Raw genomic sequence first — 25,127 nt, forward strand, 5'->3', positions numbered from 1 at the left:
TCTCTCTCTCTCTCTCTCTCTCAAAGAAATAAACAAACAAACATTAAAAAAAGATGATAGTTTCACCTTGATTGGTTGCAATAAAAAATGTAAACGTGTGAACAGAGCTGAGAAATATCTAGAAGGAAGATTTAATGGGACTTTCATATATATATACATATATATATGAATATAAATATATTTCATCTATTATTATTATATATATAACTGTAAAATTCAGTTACTGGTTTAGAACTTTGCTTTTCCTTCCTAGGGTCTAGATGAATGAATATCTTAGTCTACAAATAGGAAGCTATTGATACCATCATATTTATAAAGCTAACAGCCTTTGTTGTAAGGCATCCACCATTTTGGGGAAATTTCAACTTTGGAAAAGTATTGTAGTTAAATACAGAAACATTTTTCTTCTGTATTTAAAGGAAGGAATTGGTTACCTTATGGTAGATAAAACATAATTATTTGGAAACAAGGAATTGTGTCCAGAAGGCATGCTTTACCATAGCAACCTTAACATTGAGTTACAGTATGTCTTTCAGTTTTACAAAGGGTAATTTATCATGGGAAGAATGTGCTGAATATGTCACATTTTACTATCTGCTTATTTAGTTAGATAATCAAGATCTTGACTCTCAAAACAGAATTATTCTCAGTTTTGTCTGTTTTCCTGCTTGCAAGTATAATATGTGTATACTTGATACTCATTTTAAATTTTAAACAGATTGAAAGCAACTAAGTCTAGCTAGCACACATAGGACCTAGAAGCAAAGCCATATTCCAGTTTTCTTCCTTGACTTCACAACTGTGTGATTGATGGAGACCCAAACATTTTCTCTGAGATTTACACATATTTTCTCCTAAATTGAGCCATTAAAATTTGAGAACTTAAACATAGTGTAAATTGAAGAGAGGATTTGAATTAAAATGTGAGCAAATATATTAAATTTATTCTCATAATTTTTCCTATTTTCCCCATATACTTATATATCTACTATAGTTTAAAGTTTAGTAACTAAATTTCTGGTTTAGAGATATCATTTTTCATCTGTTGTAAGTAAAAAATTTTTTTTCTTCTTTCTGAAGAGCAAGAATGGCAGAAGATGGACTTTTTTTCTGATTAAAAACATTTGGGCTTTACTTTTCTCAACATGTATTTTTATATACAGCTAGAAATTTGAACAGATTTAGCCACAGGAGATGGCTTACAAGGCCTGGAATGAATTGATATTTTCCCCTGAGTAGATGTTCTAGTTTTGTGTAAGTTGATCTGAAAGTGTGTGTCAGATTAGGCCTGTTCTTTTGTATTGCAACAGGGTGCTCTAGCAGAGTTCAAATATATGTAAACTTTTCCCAACACATTATCATAATACTCTTACTTACAAGCATCATGTGCCTTGATGTTTAAACTCAGTGATAAAAGCATCTGTCTTAGTCTGTTCTGACTGCCGTAACAGGAGACCATAGACTCGGTGGCCTGTGTACAACAGGAATTTATTTCTCGTAGTTCTGGAGATGGGGAAGTTCAAGATTAAGGCACTGGCGAAATAGTGTCTCCAGAGGGCCACTTCCTGGTTCATAGATGGCTGTCTTCTCACTGTTTCCTCCCTTGGCAGAAGGGTGAGGGAGCTCTCTGGGATCTCTTTTATAAAAAGTACTAATCCCTTTCATGAGAATTCGACTCTCATGATTTAATCACCTCCCAAAGGTCCTATCACCAAATACCAACACACTGGGCTTGGTTTCAACATGGATTTGAGGGGAGAACACAAGAGTCTATAGAAACAACTAAAGAATATGTTCTTAAATCAGAATTGTACTTTCTGTATGATAGCCTTATTTTGGTGTTTAACACCAAACAAACAAAGATATAACTTCTGTTTATCACTTTCAGAGATGGAATATTGAAATCGAGTGCTGTAGACTAACCAGGTATGATTTCCAGATATTCTTACTTGAAAAGGAAATTGCCATCATTCACCAATTCTAAAGAAACACTTTAAAAAAAATGGTTTAACATTTTTTGGAAAGTAAAAAAACAAAAACAAAAAACTTTATAACCATACACGCCTTTAATATTATTTTCTTTTCTCCTCCCCCCACAAAAGCTGATAATAAATTTATAGTCATTTATAGGCAATGTATCTTTGGCCAGAGGAAATTTGGTATGTGCCATTGTCAACACAAGCCAAATAACATTAGCTACTTTCAGGGTGGGAGAATTGGCACGACCGTTGACAAGGCTAATGGTTGAAAAGATTTATGTATGATGTTCCTCCTTAATTTGGCCACTATTTTAATTTCACATATCTCACTCAATCATCCATTAGTACTTATTGAGTATCTGTTTTGTACCAGGCAGTATTCAAGATACCAGAAAGGCAGAGAAGGCGTTTGTCCTCCATAATGTGACAGCCAGCAGGCAATGAGGATATGATGTCAGAATTCCTAGAACAGCAATAACCACAAAGGGGTATGAAGGCACAGGACAGGAGATACTGGATTTTCTTCAGAAAGAAGGGAAAAGCTCACAGAAGGGGTAAAATTTGAATTCTGAGATGGATAATGATATTCAAGGTAGAGGAAATAACATCATCAAAAGTATACAGGGTTAAAGGAGCACAAGGGCATGAGAATGCTGTAGAAAGCCAAGACTATCCAGTGTTTGTTGGGGGGAGCAGAGGATGTTTAAGTTTGAAGCTGTGAAGCACATTGTGTGGGTCTTAATAGCCACACCTTCATATTATATGTGTATAATATGTGTATATTATATACAGGTAAAAGTGTATGCGTATATGCATACATACATATACACGTATTATGACATTTACATATTATAATGACATATATACACACACATGCACACATATAAAAGATGACAGTCTTAGTCCAACATGTTAATTCCCTTGATGGACATGTAACATAAGCCCAATCCATTAACTTCCTAATGGAAATGTCCTTGTTTCAGATAATAAGCAGTCTTTACCTTACATTTATGTAGCATATAACTTGTGTCATTACAAGTTTGTATATTTTTATTTAAAAAATTGAGCATTGAATGACAAAGTAGAATTTATGCAGTTCTAATAGGGTTACTTTTTTTTCCTGCTTCTGTGAGCATTCTTCTGCAGCGGGTTATCATTTATTTGAATTTATAAGTGACATTGACAAACAACAAAACTACATTGATGCTCGTGTGTATTCACTTTTTTTTTTAATAGAAACATGCTTTAAAATCTAAATTGAAAAACTTGGAAACATTGCTTTCATTCTATGGAACATTAATTGAAAGTAAAATGTCATCCTAAATGAATCATTGGTATCATTTCTGCTGGTACATTATCTGGAAAGAGTAACTGGAAGAAAAGATACTGTGATACGCATTTTCAAACACTGACAAAAGCATTCTAGCTGAGATCAAAACAAGGAAGTCATCGTACTCGCTGCATAGAGAGATACCAACTTTTGAAACTGCCCTTAAGGAATTTTATTCCTAGTAAAAAATCCCTGACTTGTTAAAAATTGTGAGATCATGTTTCATGCAAATCCAATAGCGAGCTGCCTCTCTATAAATAGTCATGACTTTGTCCTATTTTAAATGGTTAAACCAGAGATTCTGTGAGATTCGCTGAATTTTGCCTATGGCTACTTTTCTACCATGAAATTCCTGACTTGGATGTTATGTAAAACAAAGCAATTTCACTGTAGTCCTCCTCAGAGGACAGCTCTGATGTATGAAGGAAGCATTGCGCTGTTGCTGCTTCCCTGAGTGAATACAGCAGCAGCCCAGGGAGAAGGGCTTGGGGAGAATAGCTGGGTGACCGGTGTAGGGTGTAGGTGTCTGTGGTGGGGTGACTGCTGTCTCAGATCAGCATCCAGCTGATGACCCACACAGTCTGAGAACCAGTCAGATGTGACAAATCTCCCCGTGCAATTTGACGGGATGCCCTGCTTGACTTCTTGTAGCCAGAAGAAAAGCAGATTTCAGATTAAGGCCATGTAACTCCATTCAGAGATAAAGCAGGATTTTCTATGCTAATTTGTATTATTTTCCATAGGAAATGAGAATAAAGGAGAAATCCTTTGTTAAATGGGATTTAGCAATAACCCTGTGTTAGCAGCCTTCCTTTTCTCCTTGCCTTCTTGCCTTGAATGCGGGTTTTATATCTGTTGTTTTGGTTTTATGCTTTTTTTTTTTTTTTAAAAAAGCATGGCTTCTGTGAGAATTGCCATAAAGCTGTGGCTGGACTACAAAGTACTGGCTGCCAAGTTAGTGGTTCCGTGCGCTGTAATCCTGTTAAGTACCTGTACAATAGTAGAACAGCTGGTGTAGGCTGCAGTCGGTGTGTTAGTGTGCTGTGTTGGGACCTGAGATCCATGCAGACAATGAGTCGGGTCAGCTTAGAACAGACCTAAGACCCCTCAGACAGCTGGCCCAGTAACTATACACTAGCCAATCTTGGGAGAGAGACCCGTGGAATAACATTAATTTTCTCCTCTAGCAGACGGTAAGGTAACCGAAGCCAGGTTGATTGTGCTGCCTTGGGAGTTTTACCTAATGATCTTCTGGAAAGCAGGTGCATTGGCAGGGATTTCAAGCTTATGAAAACCCAACTAGTATTACAGAGTAAACCTTTGCTGCTGTGGGGGTTTTATAGGAGTGGGGTGCATAAGTGTTAGATCATTACAAAGCATTTTGCTGACTACTGCAGAATTAATGGCACTTTTATGGCTCGTGGTTAATGACTGTCAAGAAATAAGAGTTTATATCTGTTCAAATTGTAATTTTAAATCAAACTAGCCAGCTGTCAGATGCATCCAGCACAAGAAGACTCCTTCTTGGTAATATTTGGTGTTTCTCTTACATCTATCATATTATTAGACCATTGCTTGCAACCATAATTGTTTTGCATATACTTGATGTAAGTTTTATCATGACAAAAGCAAAGCAAGTTGTCACTTCTAAGAGGCAATTTCCATGTCCCTGGGGAAACTTAGTTTCCTTTAGCATTGAAGTACTTGAAATGAATGCATTTTTTTGAGTACCTGATTTTTTAAAATTTAACCTCAAGAAAACCATAACTTTACTTCTTATATGCAAGGACATCTGATGTGAGCCCTGTCAACACTTCTTCCTTCCCACACTTCTAATTTGCCCATATCTTTACTCATCTTTGTCTTCTGAGAGAAAAACAAATCTTCCTTCAATCAATGCCTGTTGCCTTTATGTGCCTCTGGTCGCATTCACTCTTAGCTCCTCTACATTTGTGTCTCTCTCTCTTCAGCCGCTTCAATCTCTTCTTTTCTGGATTCACTATTTTAAAACAAGCAAATCCTTGCATCATCCTGCTGTCTTCCTACAATGTCATTTTAGCCCCCTCTTCTTTTCTTTTTAGCTTCTGGAAAGAATAGTCTTCATATGCTATCAGCACTTCATCACTTGCCTCATCCTTGTTCCCTCCCTGTACAGCCTGCTCTGCCTTACTCGAAGCAGCTCTGTCAAAACTACTGATGGATTCTAGTGAATAAATTCAGTGCTCCCTACACCGCACCCCTGCCTGGAATTCTCAGCCACACGTGAACCTGATGAGCCCATTTTTGAAACTGTATTTCTGTGGCTTCTCCGCTCTCTCGACTCCTCTCTTTCTTCTCTGGTCCTTCCTCTTCCGATTTCTTTCTGAAGGGACATGCAGAGGGTCAGGATTTTTGTTATTGTTGTTTTTTCCATATCTTCTTTAAATGCCCAGCTCACTACCTCTGTTTCAAATACATATTGGTGACTTTCATATCCATATCAGTATCTTTGTTGTGTCTAATAAGTGTTTCAACTCCATGAAGGATGCCTTCGTTCTTAAAGTACCTTAGTGTTGCCATACCCAACTCCAGCCTGTTTACATGGGTATCTCTTCCTCCCGACTTCCTTATTTCTATTAATGACACAGCCTTTAGCCCTTAGCCCAGACATCCAGTCTTACAAATGTACTCTCTCTTGATTTCCTCCTACCCCTTTCCAGTCACTTAGCAGGACAGCTTTTTTCCCACGTCTGTAGCATTTCCCTCATTTCCTGTGTACACCCCATCTTTCCATTTCTCTTTTCCAAAACAAGACCACTCCCACACTATTGTAAAGGGTTCTGTTATTACTATTACTACTGTTGTTAGATTCCCATTTGTTTCTTTCAGTTCAAAACTCCTGAGAAACTAAAATAATGACCTAGATATTGGCACTCCCTTAGAAGTCTTCAGTAGCTTTTCATTACCCACTGCTGAAAAAGCAAATACAGATCCTCCAGACTCTTCACCTGACAAAGTCAAGTTCATTTCTCCTGAGAGGGTTCCACCATTTCACCCTGCAGACTGAGTACTATGTGGTTCCTTTAATGTCCCCATGCTTTCTTAAGTACTCATCTTTCCTTCACTGTTCCTTCCACTGACCTTTTTCTTCAACTTCTCCATCTCTGCCTGCTAAATATATTCTACCTCATGATATTTTTCTGAGAAATAGTCAAAAATTACCAACAATAAAATACATATACATTTATCACATTCTTATAAGTAAATGATGTATAGAATAGATCTCTCAACCAGCTGATATCCCACAGTGAAAGTATAGTATATCCCTAGTGAGGATTCTGTTTGAATGATTTATTTATTTAATTATTTAAGGTTAGCAGAGTACCATGTGTATCAATAAATACTTGTTGAATGAATAGATGAATTTAACTGATTGTTTTTAATTAGAATCTCTTGGCTCATTACCTTGGTATTTCTTGGGCCTGACGGAGTTATCAATTTTGTTTTTCTTTGTAATTTTATTCTCACTAATTTGTATGCCATTTTATATGTTATACCTATGAAAATAGAGAAGCAGGTTTATGATTAAAGCAAAAACTGAAGAGTCAACACAAACATAACTCATGTTCATATTACTTGTTATTATTAGAAGAGATATTTGTGTATCTACCATTATGTGACAGAAATTATAAGATATATTCTCAGTCAAATGAGCTGTATGTCATAGGTACCTCGCAGGTTATCTGGCATTTTAATGAACTTTTGTTGATTTTCATTATTACAATAAATTTCCAGTAATAAACCCCATTAGAAATCATTACTAGTGTCCAAAATTTTATAAATGTATGCGTATACATAAATATATACATACATACAAAATACGCATGTATCTTATTGTGTGGGCCTATGTACACACACACATACTTCAGAAGTTTCTTTTATCAATATGACATTTATCCAAGACATTTACAATATGGTTAGTCAGGCTTCTATCTTCCAGTATCTTACTCCTTTTCATGGATATTTATTCTGGTTTTCCTAAACTCTTATATCCCAAATTCATTTGCTCAACAATTCCTCTTTGCTGGCTAAAAGTTGGCAACATAGGCTCAACTCTGTCTTTAAATGTTTTGTTGTTGTTGTTGTTGTTTTTGCACTTAGTAGCAGCAATCTAAATTAGATCAATCTTTTTAAAAAAAATTTCTAATGTTTATTTTTGAGAGAAAAAGAGAAATTGCAGTGGGGGGGTGGTGGGCAGAGGGAGAGGGAGACAAAGGATCTGAAGCAGGCTCTGTGCTGACAGCAGAGAGCCCAATGTGGGGCTGGAACCCATGAATCATGAGATCATGATGTGAGCCAAAGTCAGTTGCTAAACTAACTGAGACACCCAGGCGCCCCAAGCTAGATAAATCTCTAAGCTTTATTCTAGTAGGACAAGTTTCCCCCCAATTTTGCTGAATGTATGTAATACTATCCCTCTGAAGTTTTGCGTATAATATTGTATACTTAACAGCATACTGCCCTGCAGATTTGCCCAATTTCTAGTATTAATTCTATATTCACAAATCCCCGATCAGTTTTTACTTTACCTTGCTATTGGAGTCCCACCTCTGCTATTAACATTCTTAGCTGTTAAGATTTTGAAAGTTAGTAATTGTGAACTGGTCAAATCATTCAGAAAGTGGTATGACTCCTTGGGAGCTAAGATCCGAAAAGGTGGTTTTTTATGAGGAGCAACTTTTTCATGTAATCCTATCAACAATACCATGAGGCAGAAGCTATTAACTCCATTTCATAAATGAGAATCAAAGCCTAAGAAAGTTCAGCATGGTTTTATAATTCAAATTGTAGAGCTGGGACTTAACCACGTGACTTCTTGATTTTTAAGTCCATGCTATTCCATTACTCTTTCTGTGTTGAAAAGTTCCTTATGTTCTGGAAATTTCTATTCTCTAAACCACATGAAAACTGTTCCATCCTGTGACTGGTTTCCTTCAGGCCCCACTTTCCTTTATTTAAAAATAATTCATCACATGAGTAGGAATTGCCTTAATCTACTTATGCTATTTTTGTTTGCTAGAGAGTTGATATCTTAACCCAATTAAGATGTGAAACCCCTCTGAGCATCAGAATTTCTGAAATGGACAAGGTTTTTGCTCCAAGGTATCATTAGCTCTCTATATGGTCATATCATGCATATATACTTAGATTGCTTGTGTAAAACTGTCCTAATGTTGGATTTATTCTCCCTTCACTCAAAAAAAAAAAAAATACTGTTTATCTCATGGTTAAGTAAATGATCTGATGAAAATCTGAATGGCTTCTAGGAAAACTTGACAGTTCTCATAGTGAGATTTCTTAATATCCATTTAATTATCCTAGGTAATGCCATTATGTTTCTTTGCACAGAACTGCTTAAGAGGTCCCTGGAAGCCATCATGACCTGTTATTAAGTCATGATGAGTTGAACTCTTTCATGCTAACTCTGTTTAAATACATGAACTTACAAGTGTTGTCTTTGAATCTTAGTCATGCTGAGCTATGCTTAGATAGCAAACAGTTTTCAAATTCTTAGTGGTTTCCAAAGTAAAGGTGCATTTCTCCTTTATACAGAGTTGAGTGCAGGTCTGAAAACTTACCTGAATGACTTGCTCCAAGTAGTGAGTCAGGGATCTAGGCTATTTTTACCATGTGACTCCACTATATTGGTGTCTTTTGCTTATAGACATGTGGTGGATACATGTGATCCATTCCCACTGGATTTAATCACTAGACTTACGGGTCCACCTCAGCCTAAGAAGGAGGCTTACACATAGCTGGACTAAAAATAATAATTTTAAGAATTCCAACCTGAAACCATAATTTCTTAGGTTCACCCTTTATTACCACTCCTTTGATACCATAAGCTTTATGAACTTCAATTCCCCTAAGTGCTTTATCATCATTACTTATGGCTTCTTGTGAAATAGATTTCAAATGGCAAAGCAACTAGACTCCAGACAGGTTGAACTTGGGGTCTAGAGATACTGAAAATCAAAGAAAAATAGTATATTTTGGAAGAGTTGATGGAGGGTTCCTGGGTGACTCAGGTAGTTGAGCATCCAGCTTTGGCTTACTTCATGATCTCACGGTTTGTGGGTTCAAGCACTGACAGCTGAGAGCCTGCTCTGTCTCCCTCTATCTCTGCCCCTCACCCACTCGTGCATGCATGCGCTCTCTGTCTCTCTCTCTGTCTATCTCTCTCTCTCCCCCCACCCACACACAAATAAATAAACCTTAAAATTTTTTTAATTAAAAAAGTAAGAGTAGATGGATTTTTACTTTTATTCAGATCAATTATGATGCATTATAGAAAATCATCTCATTAACATAGAATCCAATAAGCAGTCCCTTAACTGTCTTTCCCTGGCACCAATACCTTGAACTTGGGCCACTCCAAGTTCCCAGAAGCTAAAACCCAGCCTTCCTACAGGTCTTGTAAAAATTTACTCATCGGTGCAACCTACAGGTAGGACATGTCTGGTGAATTGCAAAAGGAGGCAATGACTCTGATCCAAGCCTGACCCTACCACAGATTTCATCCGTGGTACGCAGGACTAAAGACACTGTACTATGTGAAGTGGGTCCTGCTGCCTTACTTCCAGAAAGAAGTAGTATATCTTCTTAGAAAAGGCAGAATCTTAGAGTTAAGCCCATTTTGATTTAAATCTCAACTTTGCCACTTAGCTATCTGACTTTGATCAAATTACATAATATTCTGAGCCCGAGTTTTTATGTGTGTGAAAAAAAGCCACATAGATCTCATAAAATGTTGTGAGACTTACAGCACCCTTGATATAGAAGGTGCTTTGCAAATGTTAGTTCCCTTTTAAAATTAATAACAAAGACCTAGTGATCTTCATAATCATATAAGCAGCCATAACAGAAATTTTAGTGATGGGAGTCATTCAAGAGTGCCTGGTTTAACATATTACATCTAGATTTGGGGGAGGAAAAGCGATGCACACATCTGAATTTTCTGTGGATTATTTGAAAATGCATGGTCTCAGGCCTCATCCCCAGTTTGCTGACTCAGAAGCCCTGGGAATGGGGCCTGTGCATGTGTAATTGAAAACAGGCTTCATGAATGATTCAGATGCACACCCCTAGTGAAGTACCACTATAGAGGCTGGCACAGGGCCTGGTAAATAGGAGGTGCTCAGCAAACATTTGTGGAACTCTGGGGGTCCATTTCTTAGCCCAGTTCCACCCTGCTATAACCATAAAGCTTCTTTCTGCTCTTCCTGCCTTCCAGTCACTATGATATCAACCATTGATTCTCTTACAGGAATCTGACCCTTCCCAGAGAAAAAGTGGTGTTTCAAAGTATCCATCCAGCCATTTGCAGAAATGTAGACAAAACAGTAATACAACCGTCTACTTTTAAAAATAGCTTCACGACAATGGATTTAGCCACTTCAGCAACACTATAGTGTAAGCTGTGATAATAAGCTAATATTTGTTGAGCATCTACATGGAGTGGACTCTAGGTAAAGTGTGTGTTCTCATAATCCCTCTGTGGTAGGTACTGTGAATATCCCAATTTCACAGTGAGGAAATGGAGGCTCCAAGAGGATGTGTACCTTGTTCAAGTTCATACCGAAAAAGTTTTACAGTGACGTTCAAAAACATTCCTAGGTGACTTCAAAGTCAAAAAGAACTCAGGAGCTCATTCTGATGATTATGGTGTCCTGGGCCAGAATTTGTTTATAGTCTGGCATTCTATATTACTAGCTCACAGAAACTATTGTGGTATTAACATATTGATTTGTAGTGCCAATGTTTTAGGTCACCATATACACACCATTTTCATGATAGAAAAAGGTGTCAATGAAATGGGGTAGGTCTGAAGACACTAGGGCCACAATAGTAAAGTGATTTTCTAGGACCCTGAAGGTGGCAAAAACTTCAGACCTTGAGCAGTGTATTAAAATAGCTCATCTGTTTGCTTACTATCCACTTCCCTGCCTTCTTTACCATATATTTACTTGGTTATATATGCACATAAGTAAACATGCAAGGAAAGAATAGATAACCTAGGCTTTAGAATATCCAAGAAGGATGAGCCAGTTACTACTTCCTGTCATACCACCCTGTGTTAATTCCCTGCATAACCGCTATTATTGCCTGGAAAGTTTATGCAATAATTATCTGTTTATTTATTTCTTGCCTTTTCTCATCAGCATTTTCTCCATGAGATCTGGGACTTTGTGTATCTTGACTATCATGATAAACTGAATAGGTAAGCACAGTCCAAGGATAAGGGAGGCATGATCATGTATCCACAATATCAGATAGGAAAGTAGAGACTGGAGACTGTTAAGGTCAAAAAAAGAGAGAAATAGGGTGCATGACTGACATGCGACTCTTGATCTTGGGGTTGTGAATTTGAGCCCCATGTTGGTTGGAGAGATTACTTAAAAAAATCTTTAAAAAAAGATAAATATACCAAAAGACATAAAGTGATGCTAGAAGACTTGTGATCTCTGCACCTAGAGCAGGAATATTCTGTTTTATACTCTCTTTTGCTTATGTGTGTGCCCATGTGTCTGTGTGTCAGAGAGAGAGGGAGAGAGGGATGGAGAGACAGGTCATAGATCAGGGGCCAGAAAATGGGGTAAGAAGGACTTATAAATGTGTGTTTGTAGACAGAGAAAAGCAAAAGCCAAACAGTTGGCTCCTTATACTATTATAAATTTCGATGTTATGAGTTATGAGTGAATGAAGGATCAAGCTGAGAATAAACAGTAACCTAAGCTAGGAGAGTGGTCTGGGAAGGAAGAAAGGAGAGATTAAGCAGTTCAGAATAACAGTGCGTGGCCACTGGATGATAGGAAAGAGCCAAGGCAGACTTGAGTACCTGCTGATAGTCAGCCCATTCTTTGATGTGGACCACATGTAGAGTAATCTTCGTGGAAGAGCATTATGACTTATGTTTTGGTAAATTGAATTTAATGTGCTATGGCCAGCCCAAATGTTAATGTAGGAGTCAAGGAATAAGTAGGTCTGAAGCTTAGGAGAGAAATTAAAACTGGAGATTTAAGTTTGAGAGTCATCTGGCGCGCCTAGGTGACTCAGTCAGTTAAGCCTCCAACTTCGGCTCAGGTCATGATCTCATGGTTCATGAGTTCAAGCCCCGTGTTGGGCTCTGTGCTGACAACTCAGAGCCTGGATCCTGCTTCAGATTCTGTGTCTCCCTTTCTCCCTGTTCCTCTCCTCCTCACAGTCTGTCTCACTGTCTCTCTCTCAGAAAGAGAGAGAGAGAGAGAGAGAGAGAGAGGAAGGAAGGAAGGAAGGAAGGAAGGAAGGAAGGAAGGAAGGAAGGAAGGAAGGAAGGAAGGAAGGAAGAGTAAGTAAATAAATTTGGGAGTCATCAGCAAATCTATACCTTCACTTTTCTCAAAATCACCAAATTTACCTGTCTTATGTAACTCTCAATGATTATTCTTTAGTATGGAGATATGACTGCCCTACTATCAATGCATATATTCCCTACTATAATAAATATTAAGACAGAAAAATATTCTACAGTTATCAGTACATATTCAGTGCAGCATTACGCCATCACCAGTGGAGTGGAGTAAGGTTATGAAATTGCTTAGATTTATTCAATCTATTTTAGGCAGCCATGCTTGAGGACGCAACTTAGAACCTGGGAGTTAATTTTAGACTCCACTTCTGGTCCTCAGGGAAACTCTTACATCTCGGTATGCTACAGGCATCACCAGAATGTCTTTTTCTAGGCACTAGGAATTTGTCATAATGATGACTATCTCCGAGTGACAGGCAATAAAAAATACCACTTAAACAGTGGATCTAGACTGCTTGGTTTGAGTCCTGGATCCTCAATTTACTACTCATGTAACCCATCTACAACCCATGTTAGGAGATATTAATAATACCTGCCTCAGAGAGTTGATATGAAGACTAAATGAAATTAATAACATATGGTGCTAGAACAATGCCTGGTGTAGAAAAAATACTAAGTGTTCATGTTTTCAAAAATATTTTAGAATTATCACCATACTCTACTCATAGTACTGTTTAATAAATTCTGGCCAAATGGAAGTATTCAATAAGCATTTACTAGACTACTTCTGTAAAACTAAAGGTGGTGTTGGTAGTGTTTTAAGGAAACCCTAAATCAAGAAAATAAAATAAATACCAAATAAAGAAAGCCAGTATTATCCTGGGTTAGATTAATAGCCTTTAAAATTCCTCAAATAAATAATATTATACTACCTATTTCATAATTGTATAAGTCTTGCTTCAGATGCTATCACTGGGTTCTTGTACACTTATGTCCACATTATTTATACATTATCCATCAAAATAAATAGAACATCAGGGTTATTACTCTACATATATTACATTACATTCTTTACACAGAAAAGAAATGGGTATGTGTGTATCACATTTACAAAATGGGTACTTCCTGTGCCAATTTCTTTTATATAAAGAATGGGGAAACAAACAGCCTTGGGGAAGTTGTTGAATGACCAACATGAAGTGAACACTAGCAAATGATGTGGACAGAATATGACTATAAAATTTTAATTGAATTTCAAATAATGTAATAGAGATTTATTTTGACTGGAAAACTATGAAGAGATAACCTCGAAATCTGAAATAGGGATTATTATCATTATCATATTACTTGTATGATGACTAGTGGCCAGTATGTCATTGGGCACATAGTAGGTGCCGGGTGTCCTTGATACATATAATCATCACAAAACTGCATCCCTTGTGAAAGTTGTTTGGTAAGTACTATTACTATCCTCGTTCTGAAGATGGGTAACCAAGAAACAGGCAAGATAGGCAGAAACAAATCATTAATTATCCGACATCACATAGATAGAAATTAGGGCAACTAGAACTTGCAGGGCAGAATGACCCTAGATCCCGTGCTGAACCAGCACACCAGTATGGACAAAATGCCTCACAGTTTATGAATCCCTTCTCCTGTATTTTGTCACATTTCATCTTCGCAGTCAGCCTGTGGGGTGAGCATTATGTCACAGTGAGTAAGTTGCACAAAGCCATCCAGTTAATTGTGACAACGCTCAAATGGGAAGCCTAGTCCTCTTCCTCACAATCCATACCTTTACTTTCCACTGGAGTCTCATCTCATAACTTGACAGTTCCTAGGAGTTCATGCGTTGGTAAAGCACTCTTAGTTCTGGAAGCCACAATTGTAGATGCAAAATGAACATGATCAACTAGCAAATACAATGTGAAACAGATGCTGGGTTATACACTGATGTGGTGAGCTATATCGAAGCAGGTGGATAGATACTATCAGTGGGAGCATATTTGTAAACTCATGATAGTAAGTAGTTGATATTGCACAGTGTTGTGAATAAACACTGGGTTAAATCAAAGGGCAAAGGCCCTAGGTCTCCTGGCATTGGAAAGTTCAACATCTAATGACTTCTTCACTAATAAATAATATCTGACATATTTACTTCAGAAACACTGTGAAAATCATATAAAGGGATGTGTAATTCCAGACACCTGGCATTCATATGCCATCAGCATATGATCAGTGCCTAATAAATAGTGTGTGTGTTCAGTAAATGAATACATGACTTGTATGTGGAGCAGCATATAACTTTAAATATGTATATAATATATACATAAAAATACACAAATAATTGGTAAAACACATATAATTATACCTCATTTATTTGTATACCTGTCACAGACATTTTTATTTCACAGACTCAGTTTTATGTTTATAAAATTGAACCAATTTAAATACAGCTTATGCTTATGGTTCTTCAGCCCTTCGACTTAATCTTCTTGAATTAGGGGAAGAAATATTACCTACCAATTAGGTATAGACACAAATACAAAATTATGTCACTTTGCCAGAACCAGGTCTGTTTTAATCTACTGGTCACATTCATTCATTCAGTATTCCGTTATTGAAAACCTGCAATGTGAGAGACCTCGTGCTAGGAGTTTCAGGAGGTCAAAGGTCAAGTGACCGCTTTGTCCCAGTTTGCCTGGGACTTATGTTACTGCTCCCTCCACATGTTTTATAGTCTAACCAGAGGTGTAAAACATGTATATAAAAATGATGTAGACTAGAAATGATGTGTATCTTGAGATGGGTATGGTTAAAATCCACTGAGCATTCAGAAGTTGAAGAGATAACTACTTCAACTTCGTGAGGCCAGAGAGGAAAAGACATTTAAACTGGATCAGAAAGTGTCACCAGATTGATTTATAGAGTCTCTGAAGAATACACAACCTGAGGTACAATCTGTAGCAAAGGTAAGAAGATGGGGACCTGTACATAGCAGTTCAGCTTTCCTGGAGCTTAAAAAGAGAAGTGTGCACCCCAGTGACCATTTGGCCCAGGACTGAGGGGTTCTGGGATATGGAATTTTGAGTGGTAAATCCAGAAAAATCCTGGGCAAGCCAGGATGAGTTGCTCATCCTATTGTGCGCTCAAGTATAGTGCTAATGATGGGTTCTCAAGGGGTATTAGTAAGTGAACATATTTAGCTGTCACCTATTTTTAAAAAGTCAGTACTTCGATAAAGTTTTATTTTAGTTTATTTATTTATCTAAATCATAATAAAGTGATTTTTCAACCAGAAATAATCACTTGCCTTATTTTTGGCTAGATCCAGTTTTTTAGAAGTCTCTCTCTTCGCTACTTTGAAATGCTGCTCCCCATGTCCTCAGTCATCAGGGTCACGTAAAGGCATATTGATGTAGTTTTAGCTTCCTCTGCAAGAGAGGTAGGTTAGCAAATTAGCTGTTGAATTCAGCCACAGGGTTTGTAATTGGAGAACTGAGTTCAGATCTCCTTACTCAGTTTGACCTTGGGTAAGTCGCTGTCTCTCTGAGCCTCAGGTTCTTCATCTTTGTGATTGCATATGAGATATTAAACCTTAGAAAATGTTAGGCGGCTAAGTGTCTACTCAAAAGTGCCCAAGCATTCCCTAAAATGAATGCAGGGTTTTTGTCACCCAAAATGATGCGCATACCTAAAAATACAGTTTAGTAATGCCTTTTTAAAAATGTCATTAAAGGCTCTTTTAATCTGTAGACTTTCTCTCCATCCTATCTCCCCTCCCTCTGCCTCTCCCTCTCAAAAACTGGAATATGTACCCATGTCAAGTTGCTCACACTATGAATTTGGCTGATTGCATCTCCATGGTATAGTTTAATATACTTCTCTATTCTCTGCATTCCCTGTAATTTACTCACATTTGGAAAGGCTCTTTCAAGAGCGGTGTCGTTTTCTTCTGTCAGGTTGTGTGTGTGTGTGTGTGTGTGTGTGTGTGTGTGTGTGTGTGTGTGATGTTAGCAGCCATTAATTCTCAGTATCTAGTTTAAGGATTTCTGGCATGGGTATGTTCTATCATTCCTTCTTCATTTATTCACTGGAATAATTCTGTAAGAGAAACTCTCATCTACTCTTTAATTACTCAGTGTTACCATCTATATAGGAAAAGCAAGAAAAATGCTAGATTCCTTCCTTACATTTACCTCTGCTTTAGCCCTCTTATATGCCCATCTAGATCCTGAGGAACATGTGTCCAATTTTGTATGCCACCACACATTGGGGGAATAAACTAACACAAATTAAAGGCAATAATAAGAAGTATATTTTGAAATACATACGCAACAAATGTTTTTGATGAATTTTTTTGCACAGATACTTGGAAAGGTGATCATCTATTCTCTGCGTATTTTTAAGCTATAACATCCCATATTATTACCACCCAAGAAGATAGTATTTAATCCATTTGTATTTTTAAAACATTGTCCGGATTAACTCGTTTGCCCCTATGTACTTCTGACTTTATATTCTAACACAAAATTTTGCGGTGTAGTCATTGGAAAACCTAAAGCCTCACATGCTAATGAAATTCAGGGAACTTTGGAATTATGAATTCCCTTTTTCTTCAATTCTGTGGAATGATCCCATTAATAGCAGAAGATGGAATCCTTCCAGAGTCTATGGGCCACGGGCAGCGTGTGATAAATGATTAAAGAAGCTACCTCTGCTTCCTGAAATAGAAACAATAGAACAGGGGCACCAGTAATGAATAAAGCAAATGGCCAGGAGAAATTGCTGAATGAATAACTTCAATGTGAAATTACTGACTTCACTGGAATGCTCATTCTTTACTTTCTGGTGACTGAGAAAATATTTTTTAGACTTATAATTGTTTCTCTTTTCTTTAAAAGTGAACTACAAAGTATTGTGAGAAGAAAGCTGCAACAAGCAACGGTAGCTTTAATAATTAGGTTTCCTACTTAGCTTTCAAAACCTGTCTCATGAAGAAGTTTTATAAGTAGAAAAAGCAAACACTTTCACTGATGAATAGGTGAACCATCCTTGCCTTACTGCATTCTAATTCCTTTTAAAGCACAGAATTTAAGCATCTGAATATCATTTAACTCTTTCACAGTTGTGCAATACAGAATCCTCCAAAGAAATAGACAGTGCTCACTTTAAGGATGTGAACTGCAGCGGAAGAACACTTCCTTGGAAGTAGTGATAGAGGCTCAGAGAAAAGTAGCATTTTTTAAAGCATCAAATATATATTTTTTACCACTGCACCTAAGGAAGATGGCTTCTGCTTGTTGCCCCCCAGTGATGCCCATAACGGTCCTTTGAGATACCTCCTTGAAAACATTCTTTCTGTAACGGGATCAACATAATTAATATCTGCTACAAGTGGTTTCTAATTTTCAGGAAGTCCTGGTGAACTTTGTTCGTATGCAGTGTTCCCAATTATGATACCACTTTCATGTAGGTCTCTCAGCTTGGCTTCCATCCAGGCTGTTAGGTGAAATTAGGCCCAGAAAATCGGATTATTACATCCCAAGGGAAAGGACTGATAAGAAGCAGATGATTGCTCATCTCCTTGCTACTTGCTGGTGTTGAGGTGTTACTAGTTGCAAAGCCAATTTGTTAACAATTAGTACTCATTAGAATCATTTCCTGTTATCGATTCTAAACATTTGACAAAGCGCTTTTAGGAAATTGGACCCCAAAAAGTAGCTACACATAAGTGACGAGCAATTAAAAATCTTCAAGATCCAATGTAATTCCAAACCAGAGTCATCAGTTTCCAAGTAATTATTTTTGCTTTGGAACCCACCTGCTATCCTGTCCAGTTTAAAGATGTGCTGGAACAAGGACATACTTCTTAATTAGCAGAGGTTGTGGGTAAGTCAGAATAGGAACAAAAGGAATTTTCTTTTATTACCCGCTTTAGCTGTTTCTAGTATATCTTTAAGGGACAAAAATTGCCAGCTTGCAATACAATATATGTATTTGTGAGAGTGTGAAATTAAACGCATTACTTCTATTATCTAAACATCCAAGCTTAGTTCTTAAAAGTCTGTGTTCACCTTTGTACGTTATGAACTCTAAATATAGAATCATAAATGGAGTCATTGTGCATTACATTACAATTTAAATATTGCCAGTGTCAGCTTTCTGAAATATTATATATGACTTTAATAAAATTAGCATAAATACCATATGCATTTGAATTTTTTTTCTTAGAAAAGGCATTGTATTCATCTGATTTTTAAATATAGACCCACATGCTTTATAGTGCTACAAATTCATATTCAAGAGATATGCCTTTATTACCTAATTAAAATATTTATTATCTGTACAAGTATTATCTCTTAATACTTGCTTAAATTTTCTTTACTTAGACTAAGAAAATATGCCTTATTTCCTCTGTGGTAGGTAATGGTCTTTACACTTTTTTTTTTTTGGTAGGATCAGAATTAAAACTGAATGTTAGCCCCCATCTTCTGTTCCTTTGCCACATCACTCCCTAAATTTTCCTTTGCTTCTGTGTTTATTTTGTAAATGCAAATAATCGCTCCTCTTCATCCTCCCCTAGACTTACTAAGTGCTGAAAATATTTCTCCTCATTGTTGCAAAACGTAGAGATGTGAACTAAGTGTATTTCTGTTTCTGAATTTCTTATTCCCATATTGAAACCTTACATCAACAGAGAAATTAAGTGTATGTTCTTTTTTGAAATGCCCTATGCTCATCCCTGTATCCTTAATAAACAGAGATGGTATTGACACAAGTGAATTTTGTTTAACCACACTACATTTGCTTCTTAATTAGTGAATATTCATCTGTCATCAGCAGCAGCTATGACACCCCTCCCTGCTAACATGTTCTGTCATAAATAATCAATGAGGCACTATTAATATTCATGAGCTGGAATCTGTGTAGTCATGTGCACTGATGCAGAGACAGGGGGAGTGTTGCCATGAACTGACTGGAAACTCTGTGTGTGTATCCGCGAGTGCGAGATACTTAGGGAAAGCGAAGAGCATGCTGCTGCGCACCACCCTGGCTTGTGCTTCCTGCTAACAGCGGTTTGTCTGTGTTTCTGGGCTGAAGTGACTGATGAAAAACAGTAGTCAAGTCTGGAGGGTGATTCCCTTTCAGTTCACTTGCCTTTCAGTTCTGGGGAAATTAGAAGATTTGCTCTCTGTCTCTGCTTCTTAGAATGGGCTGCAATTTGTGCACTTTTCAGAAAAGAGAGGAACACTACAAACTGCTGTATGAAGTTTCCCAGGTGAGTGCAGGGTCTGAGACCAGCAACTAAACAAGCCAGGCTTTGTGTTTGTCTGAAAGATGGTAAATGAATTGTGGCTAGCTTTATTTTTTCCTTTCAGTAGATTTCAGGATTGAGGGCAGACTTGCTCGTTGGGGGCTTTTTATTTTGGTTTTGGGTAGCAGTTTTCAGCTTCCTTGCCACTCCCCCTTCAGATGACTTCCTGTGGGATTCTTTTTAACATTTTTTTTTTGTGTCTACTGCCAAGATGTCAGTCAAGTAAAAGGAGTAACACTGAGATCCAAGATGTCAGTCAAGTATAAGGAGTAACACTGTAATATTTTGAGACACCTCTTTCATTTTGAAATAGCGTTGACATTTGAAAATCAAATGTATCATTGGTACATTAATATTGGGATTTAATAGGTCTATGATCTCAGTTATTTTGAATAGACAGGAAAAGTTTCTTGCAAAATCTTGTTAGCCAGGGGAATTATTTGGTAATTAGGAATTTTTGCTTTGGTTTAAGAGGAAGACCTGGTGTTATATGAGGAAAAAAAAAAAAAAAATATATATATATATATATACATATATATATATATATGCGTGCCTTGGCTTAAAAAAGAGATAAAGAGATTTTCTTATCACCTGTTCTTAGATCCGTTTTGTGTGTTTTTGTATGTTTTGTGCTAGAAATTAATTTCGGGAGCTTATTACAGTATCTGTGGTCTTAGGGAAAGTGTGTAAATTCAATTGTCCTTTAGTGTATATCTGAGGGCTTTTCAGAATAAAAATAAAAACTACATCCCTAGCCTTCATAGTTTTCACAGAATTCCATTAATTCACCATTTTATCTAAACAGGTTTCCCTGGGGTGTCTGCTCAAGTCCAAATTTGTTGTTTGGCAAAATAAAGTTTATTCTTTCCTTCTCCCGGTTTGTCCCAGATGTGACACACCACTACTTTTGTTTTTAGACAGTATTGCTGATGAAAGACAACGTTTGGGATGTTGGTGGTCTGTGGGCACAGCAGTAGCCCAGTGCCCACTGCCTACTCGTTCCCTCAGATTTCCCCCTGACGTGATTCATTTCACAGTGGGCTAATTACAAAGTGGATTTGCTACACATGAAACGGCCTGCTCAGTTGCAATGTTAATGCACATTTTCATGGTAATGTGATCAGAGGCTCATTAGCCAGTTTCCAAAATGATCCTCTGCATTAATTAAATATAAAAATGACTCCTTTATCACCATAGAGAGGAAAAAGAAGATTAACATTGTTAATTACACTAGGGGCAATACCTTTTGCTTAATTTTTTTTTTTTTTTGCTACAAACTTGCAAGGATGGGCTAAAATAATGTTCATTTCCTAGATAAGCTCTCATCCACTTTGCCTCATGAAAACAGTCTCTAGGTGGAACACTTTCCTTTAGTTTGGTTTGTTGGAGTTTGAGTTCTAGTGTTGATTTTCTTTGGGTGGTGGGAGAGCAGGGGAGTGGATTAATCAATCTATTTTTTTCTCTGAATTAATAAATTGATATAAAAGTATAATATGGAGGAAGTGGTAGGTGTCATCCTCCCTGATTATAGCTAGGTTAAGCTGTTTGCATTCTGCTAAGAAATCAAGCAGGATTGCTGCATCCAGGAAGGGACTACTGTGTTTGTTGAGGAGCAAGAGTCTTTGTTGTGGATTTTTAAAATGCTTGTCTGTGAGTTTTGTCTTTAAGTGCTTCCTCAATCTTGAGAAAAATGGATAAGCCATACTCTTTAATGCCTCCACCTATACTTCTCTATATGTTTATTTTATTTTCTCTACTCCTGAGTTGTAGTACTTACGATCTTTAATAAAGGAGGTGAAAAATGAAGTATTAGCTTCCATTTAACTGGCTTTTATTAGATAAGTTAAAACCCCAGCTTAAAGGTCTTGCATGCATTTTCCAAGGGGAGCCCTCCTACAGTTTGTCCCCAGCTTTGCGTTCTATTTTATTGAGTTAATGGAATAGATAAGATATCAAAGGAAACCAGTGATAGGCTCATATAATACACTGGAGCCCGTGTGGTGCCGCAAACTAGTTTCTATTTTTATTTGGAGGAGAGGCAGCTCAGAGCACACATCAAAGTGAGCGTCTTCTTAACCAGGTGTTCAGGGGGGCACATAGCTGCCCGCATAAGAGAGGGTACTATTTACAAGAGTGACTTGAGATTGGAAGCCAGAGTATTTCTTACTGGTATATTAAAATGAATGAACTCACACAAACATTAACACCTGATTCTCCAAATCACATGTATTTATAGACTTTGTAATTCTCAGATCACTTACCTTTTTGTTTCTTTTGTTACTATCTCTTAAAAGCTAAGACAAATTAAGGTTACCAGGAGATGTGGAAATTTAAGATTAGTGGTAAATACTACACGCATGGCCATGAGCAAAATATTTATGTCTCTGTAATGGAATCATTATGATACTGGACTTTTCACATTTTCTTTCTGTATTTAGTGATCTGATAATATGGGCCAGTTTTCAGGTGTAGAACTGCAGTAAACAAAAGCAAATATGCCCACTGAAGAGTCTAGGGAAACAGAATGATGTGCTTAGGTGTGAAATGAGGTCAAGTTTAGATTTTGTTGATATTTTTTGTTCTTATAGAGAAGCTAAGACTTTCAATTGGCAGAAGAGAGGGAGTGTCATTTCAAGAAAATTATTTTCAGCTGGGGCTGGGCCAATCAGGCTCTAGTATGAACACAGATGGGAAGAATCTAGGATTTGGGTAGATCCAGTAATCACACGCAGCAATTTCCATGCATCTTTATACATCTATTAACTTTTATATGTGCCTGGGACATCGTTGTTATCTGCAGTGACTTTTTTTTTCAAAATAGGTTATTTATTAACCTCTTAAGAATTAATAAATGAGTAATTTGAACAGTGCCCTTCTAGGGACATGAACCAAATTGCCTCTTCCATATTAATCTGATCAAATAGCCCTCCTGGACCAAGAGAGCTTCAACAGCTTGTCAGTCATTTCTGAGCTAATGACAGATTTATCTCTGAGTGAGATTGTAGGATAATACCTAAATCTATTGACTTCTTAGTTTGATTTTTCATACATAAATCCAATGTAACTTTTTGAGTGATTAAATAATAGAAATTATCAATGGGGTGTTAATTGGCATTGAATAACATGTTCAAAATGTGAGCAAATATTTAAAAGCTCATACAGTTAACATGGAACTGTTTATAGGATTTCGTTAAGATCTTTTAATGTGATATGCAAGATTCTTCTCTTACTCACTTGCCAAAGTAGAGAAAATAAATTGCCTTCAGTCTCCGGAAAACCACAAGTAGATACTGTTGCATGACACAGAGTTGATTTATTCATTTGACTGTTTTGGCGCAGCTCAAAGGTCTCCCCCACAGCCTGCATCCATGAATTAGCAACATGCACTGAAACATAAGCTGCATTGAAAGTAACAATATTGACAGCCAGTGATAGTGACCCTTTACTACTAAGTACCGAGCTAAGCACTTTTTTCCTAAGCAGTGTCTTACTTAATCTTCACAAAACCCAATAAGGAGTTTTAGGATTGCTTCTCATAATTTTAAAATATGTTAAAGTGTCCTTTACCCTATATTGAGTTTCTTAAATCTCATTTACTCTAATTACTGTCCTGTATCCCTCAGAAATGTATTTTGTCACATGTTATGTAAACACAACTCATAATGTCTTCACCTCTTTGTCCAGACTTCATCCCATCCCCACATTCCTTACCACCAGGGAAGGACTCACTGCCATTGCTATCAATAAAACACAAAAACACTGAATTAAAATGGCACTTCTGTTTTCTTCATGCACACAGTGACTCTGTGGTCATTTTACTTCTGCACATTCCCCAGCGTCAATTCAAGCCTTCCCATAATCACGCTTTCTTTTATTAACTCTCTCTAATATTGTGGTAAGAACTTTCCAACTTAGAATTTGTCAGGAATGCTAGTCGACCCTGATGGCTATTACTGGAATATTTCTAGGAAGCACCAATGACTCCCAGTTCCTATAAAATAAGGTAAAACTTCTCTTATTCCAATATATTCAAGGACCTCTCGAGCCCATCCCAGGTTCTTTCCCATCTTTCTCTCCTTCCCATAATTCAATTTATAAACCCTCCAGACCAGTCTTTTTGTTTTTTTCATTAAATCATCTTTCCAGCTCAGATCCTTACAACTTAGTGCTTTCTCTTCAGCTTCAATGGAACTCGCCCTATCTCCACTATTTCCTTCCATCACTAGCTGTACAGACCCTGATTCTTTGGCTCAAATATTTTGAGTCAAGAGTTTTTTGCAATTCGTTGTTTTTTTTTTTTTAATTTTTTAATGTTTATTTTTTACAGAGAGAGAGAGACAACATGAGCGGGAAAGGGACAGAGAGAGAGGGAGACACAAAATCTGAAGCAGGCTCCAGGCTCTGAGCTGTCAGCACAGAGCCCGACACAGGGCTCAAACTCACGGACCGTGAGATCATGACCTGGGCCGAAGTCAGACGCTCAACCGACTGAGCTACCCAGGAGCCCTGCAATTCATTGATTTTTTTAAGATGTGTATCCTCCCACATTGGAAGTCGTGTAACATTTTACTTTTTTTAGGGTTCCTTTTTCATGTTCATCCATCTAATATTATAGTCAGTAATTTGTGACTGGATTGTGAGTTCCTTGAAGGCAGCTCAGGTGCTCGTCTGTCCTTTGACCTCCACCTGCCAGCAGATGCTCACTGAGGGCTGCCTCCATATCTTGCATATCCACAGCCTCTTTAGAGTAAACCACCCCACCCATAGCTCCTGGTGAAGGACCACATCACTCTGCTGTCCTCTCTCTCCCATGCTTCACAGCTAATTAAACCAGGGCCAATCACCTGGTGCGTGAAGTGGAAAGTTCCATGAGGTCGTTTCGGTCTCAAGAATATGTACAAGACAATGTACTGGTCTCAAAAACAAGCATTAGTAATGGGATGAGGATGCAAAGCGTTGCAGAGAGAGGAGGCTGGAAGCAAGTTGGGGAGCCTGGGGGTCTGTGAGGCTCAGATCTACAAGAGAATTGGAAACAAGTGAAAATAAAGCACGTGGGTCATGGCAAAGTGAACCATAAAGAATAAATAGGTCCTCAGAGTGGCCTCATTTTTTTAGTTCTAGTACAATCCTATAATAAATCCACATTTAATATATTTGAGTGAAGTGTTTGTT

The 25,127-nt window shown here is 37.4% G+C and overlaps 1 protein-coding gene across 2 annotated transcripts in view; it reads left to right on the forward strand.

Annotated features, from left to right (window-relative positions):
- Positions 1-25,127, forward strand: part of PDZRN4 (PDZ domain containing ring finger 4) — a 364,458-nt gene that overhangs the window by 204,158 nt on the left and 135,173 nt on the right. Inside the window, exon 1 of one of the 2 annotated variants that reach the window (XM_027035910.2) lies at positions 7,550-19,919. The exons of the other annotated variant lie outside the window; for it this stretch is intronic. Within the exon in view, the coding sequence (XP_026891711.2) occupies positions 19,851-19,919 (69 nt within the window). The 5' untranslated portion in view covers positions 7,550-19,850. Of the gene's footprint in view, positions 1-7,549; positions 19,920-25,127 lie in introns of those variants that run through there. 2 annotated transcript variants of the gene reach the window in all.

This window comes from Acinonyx jubatus, chromosome B4 (genome assembly GCF_027475565.1).
Source record: "Acinonyx jubatus isolate Ajub_Pintada_27869175 chromosome B4, VMU_Ajub_asm_v1.0, whole genome shotgun sequence".
NCBI lineage: Eukaryota > Metazoa > Chordata > Mammalia > Carnivora > Felidae > Acinonyx > Acinonyx jubatus.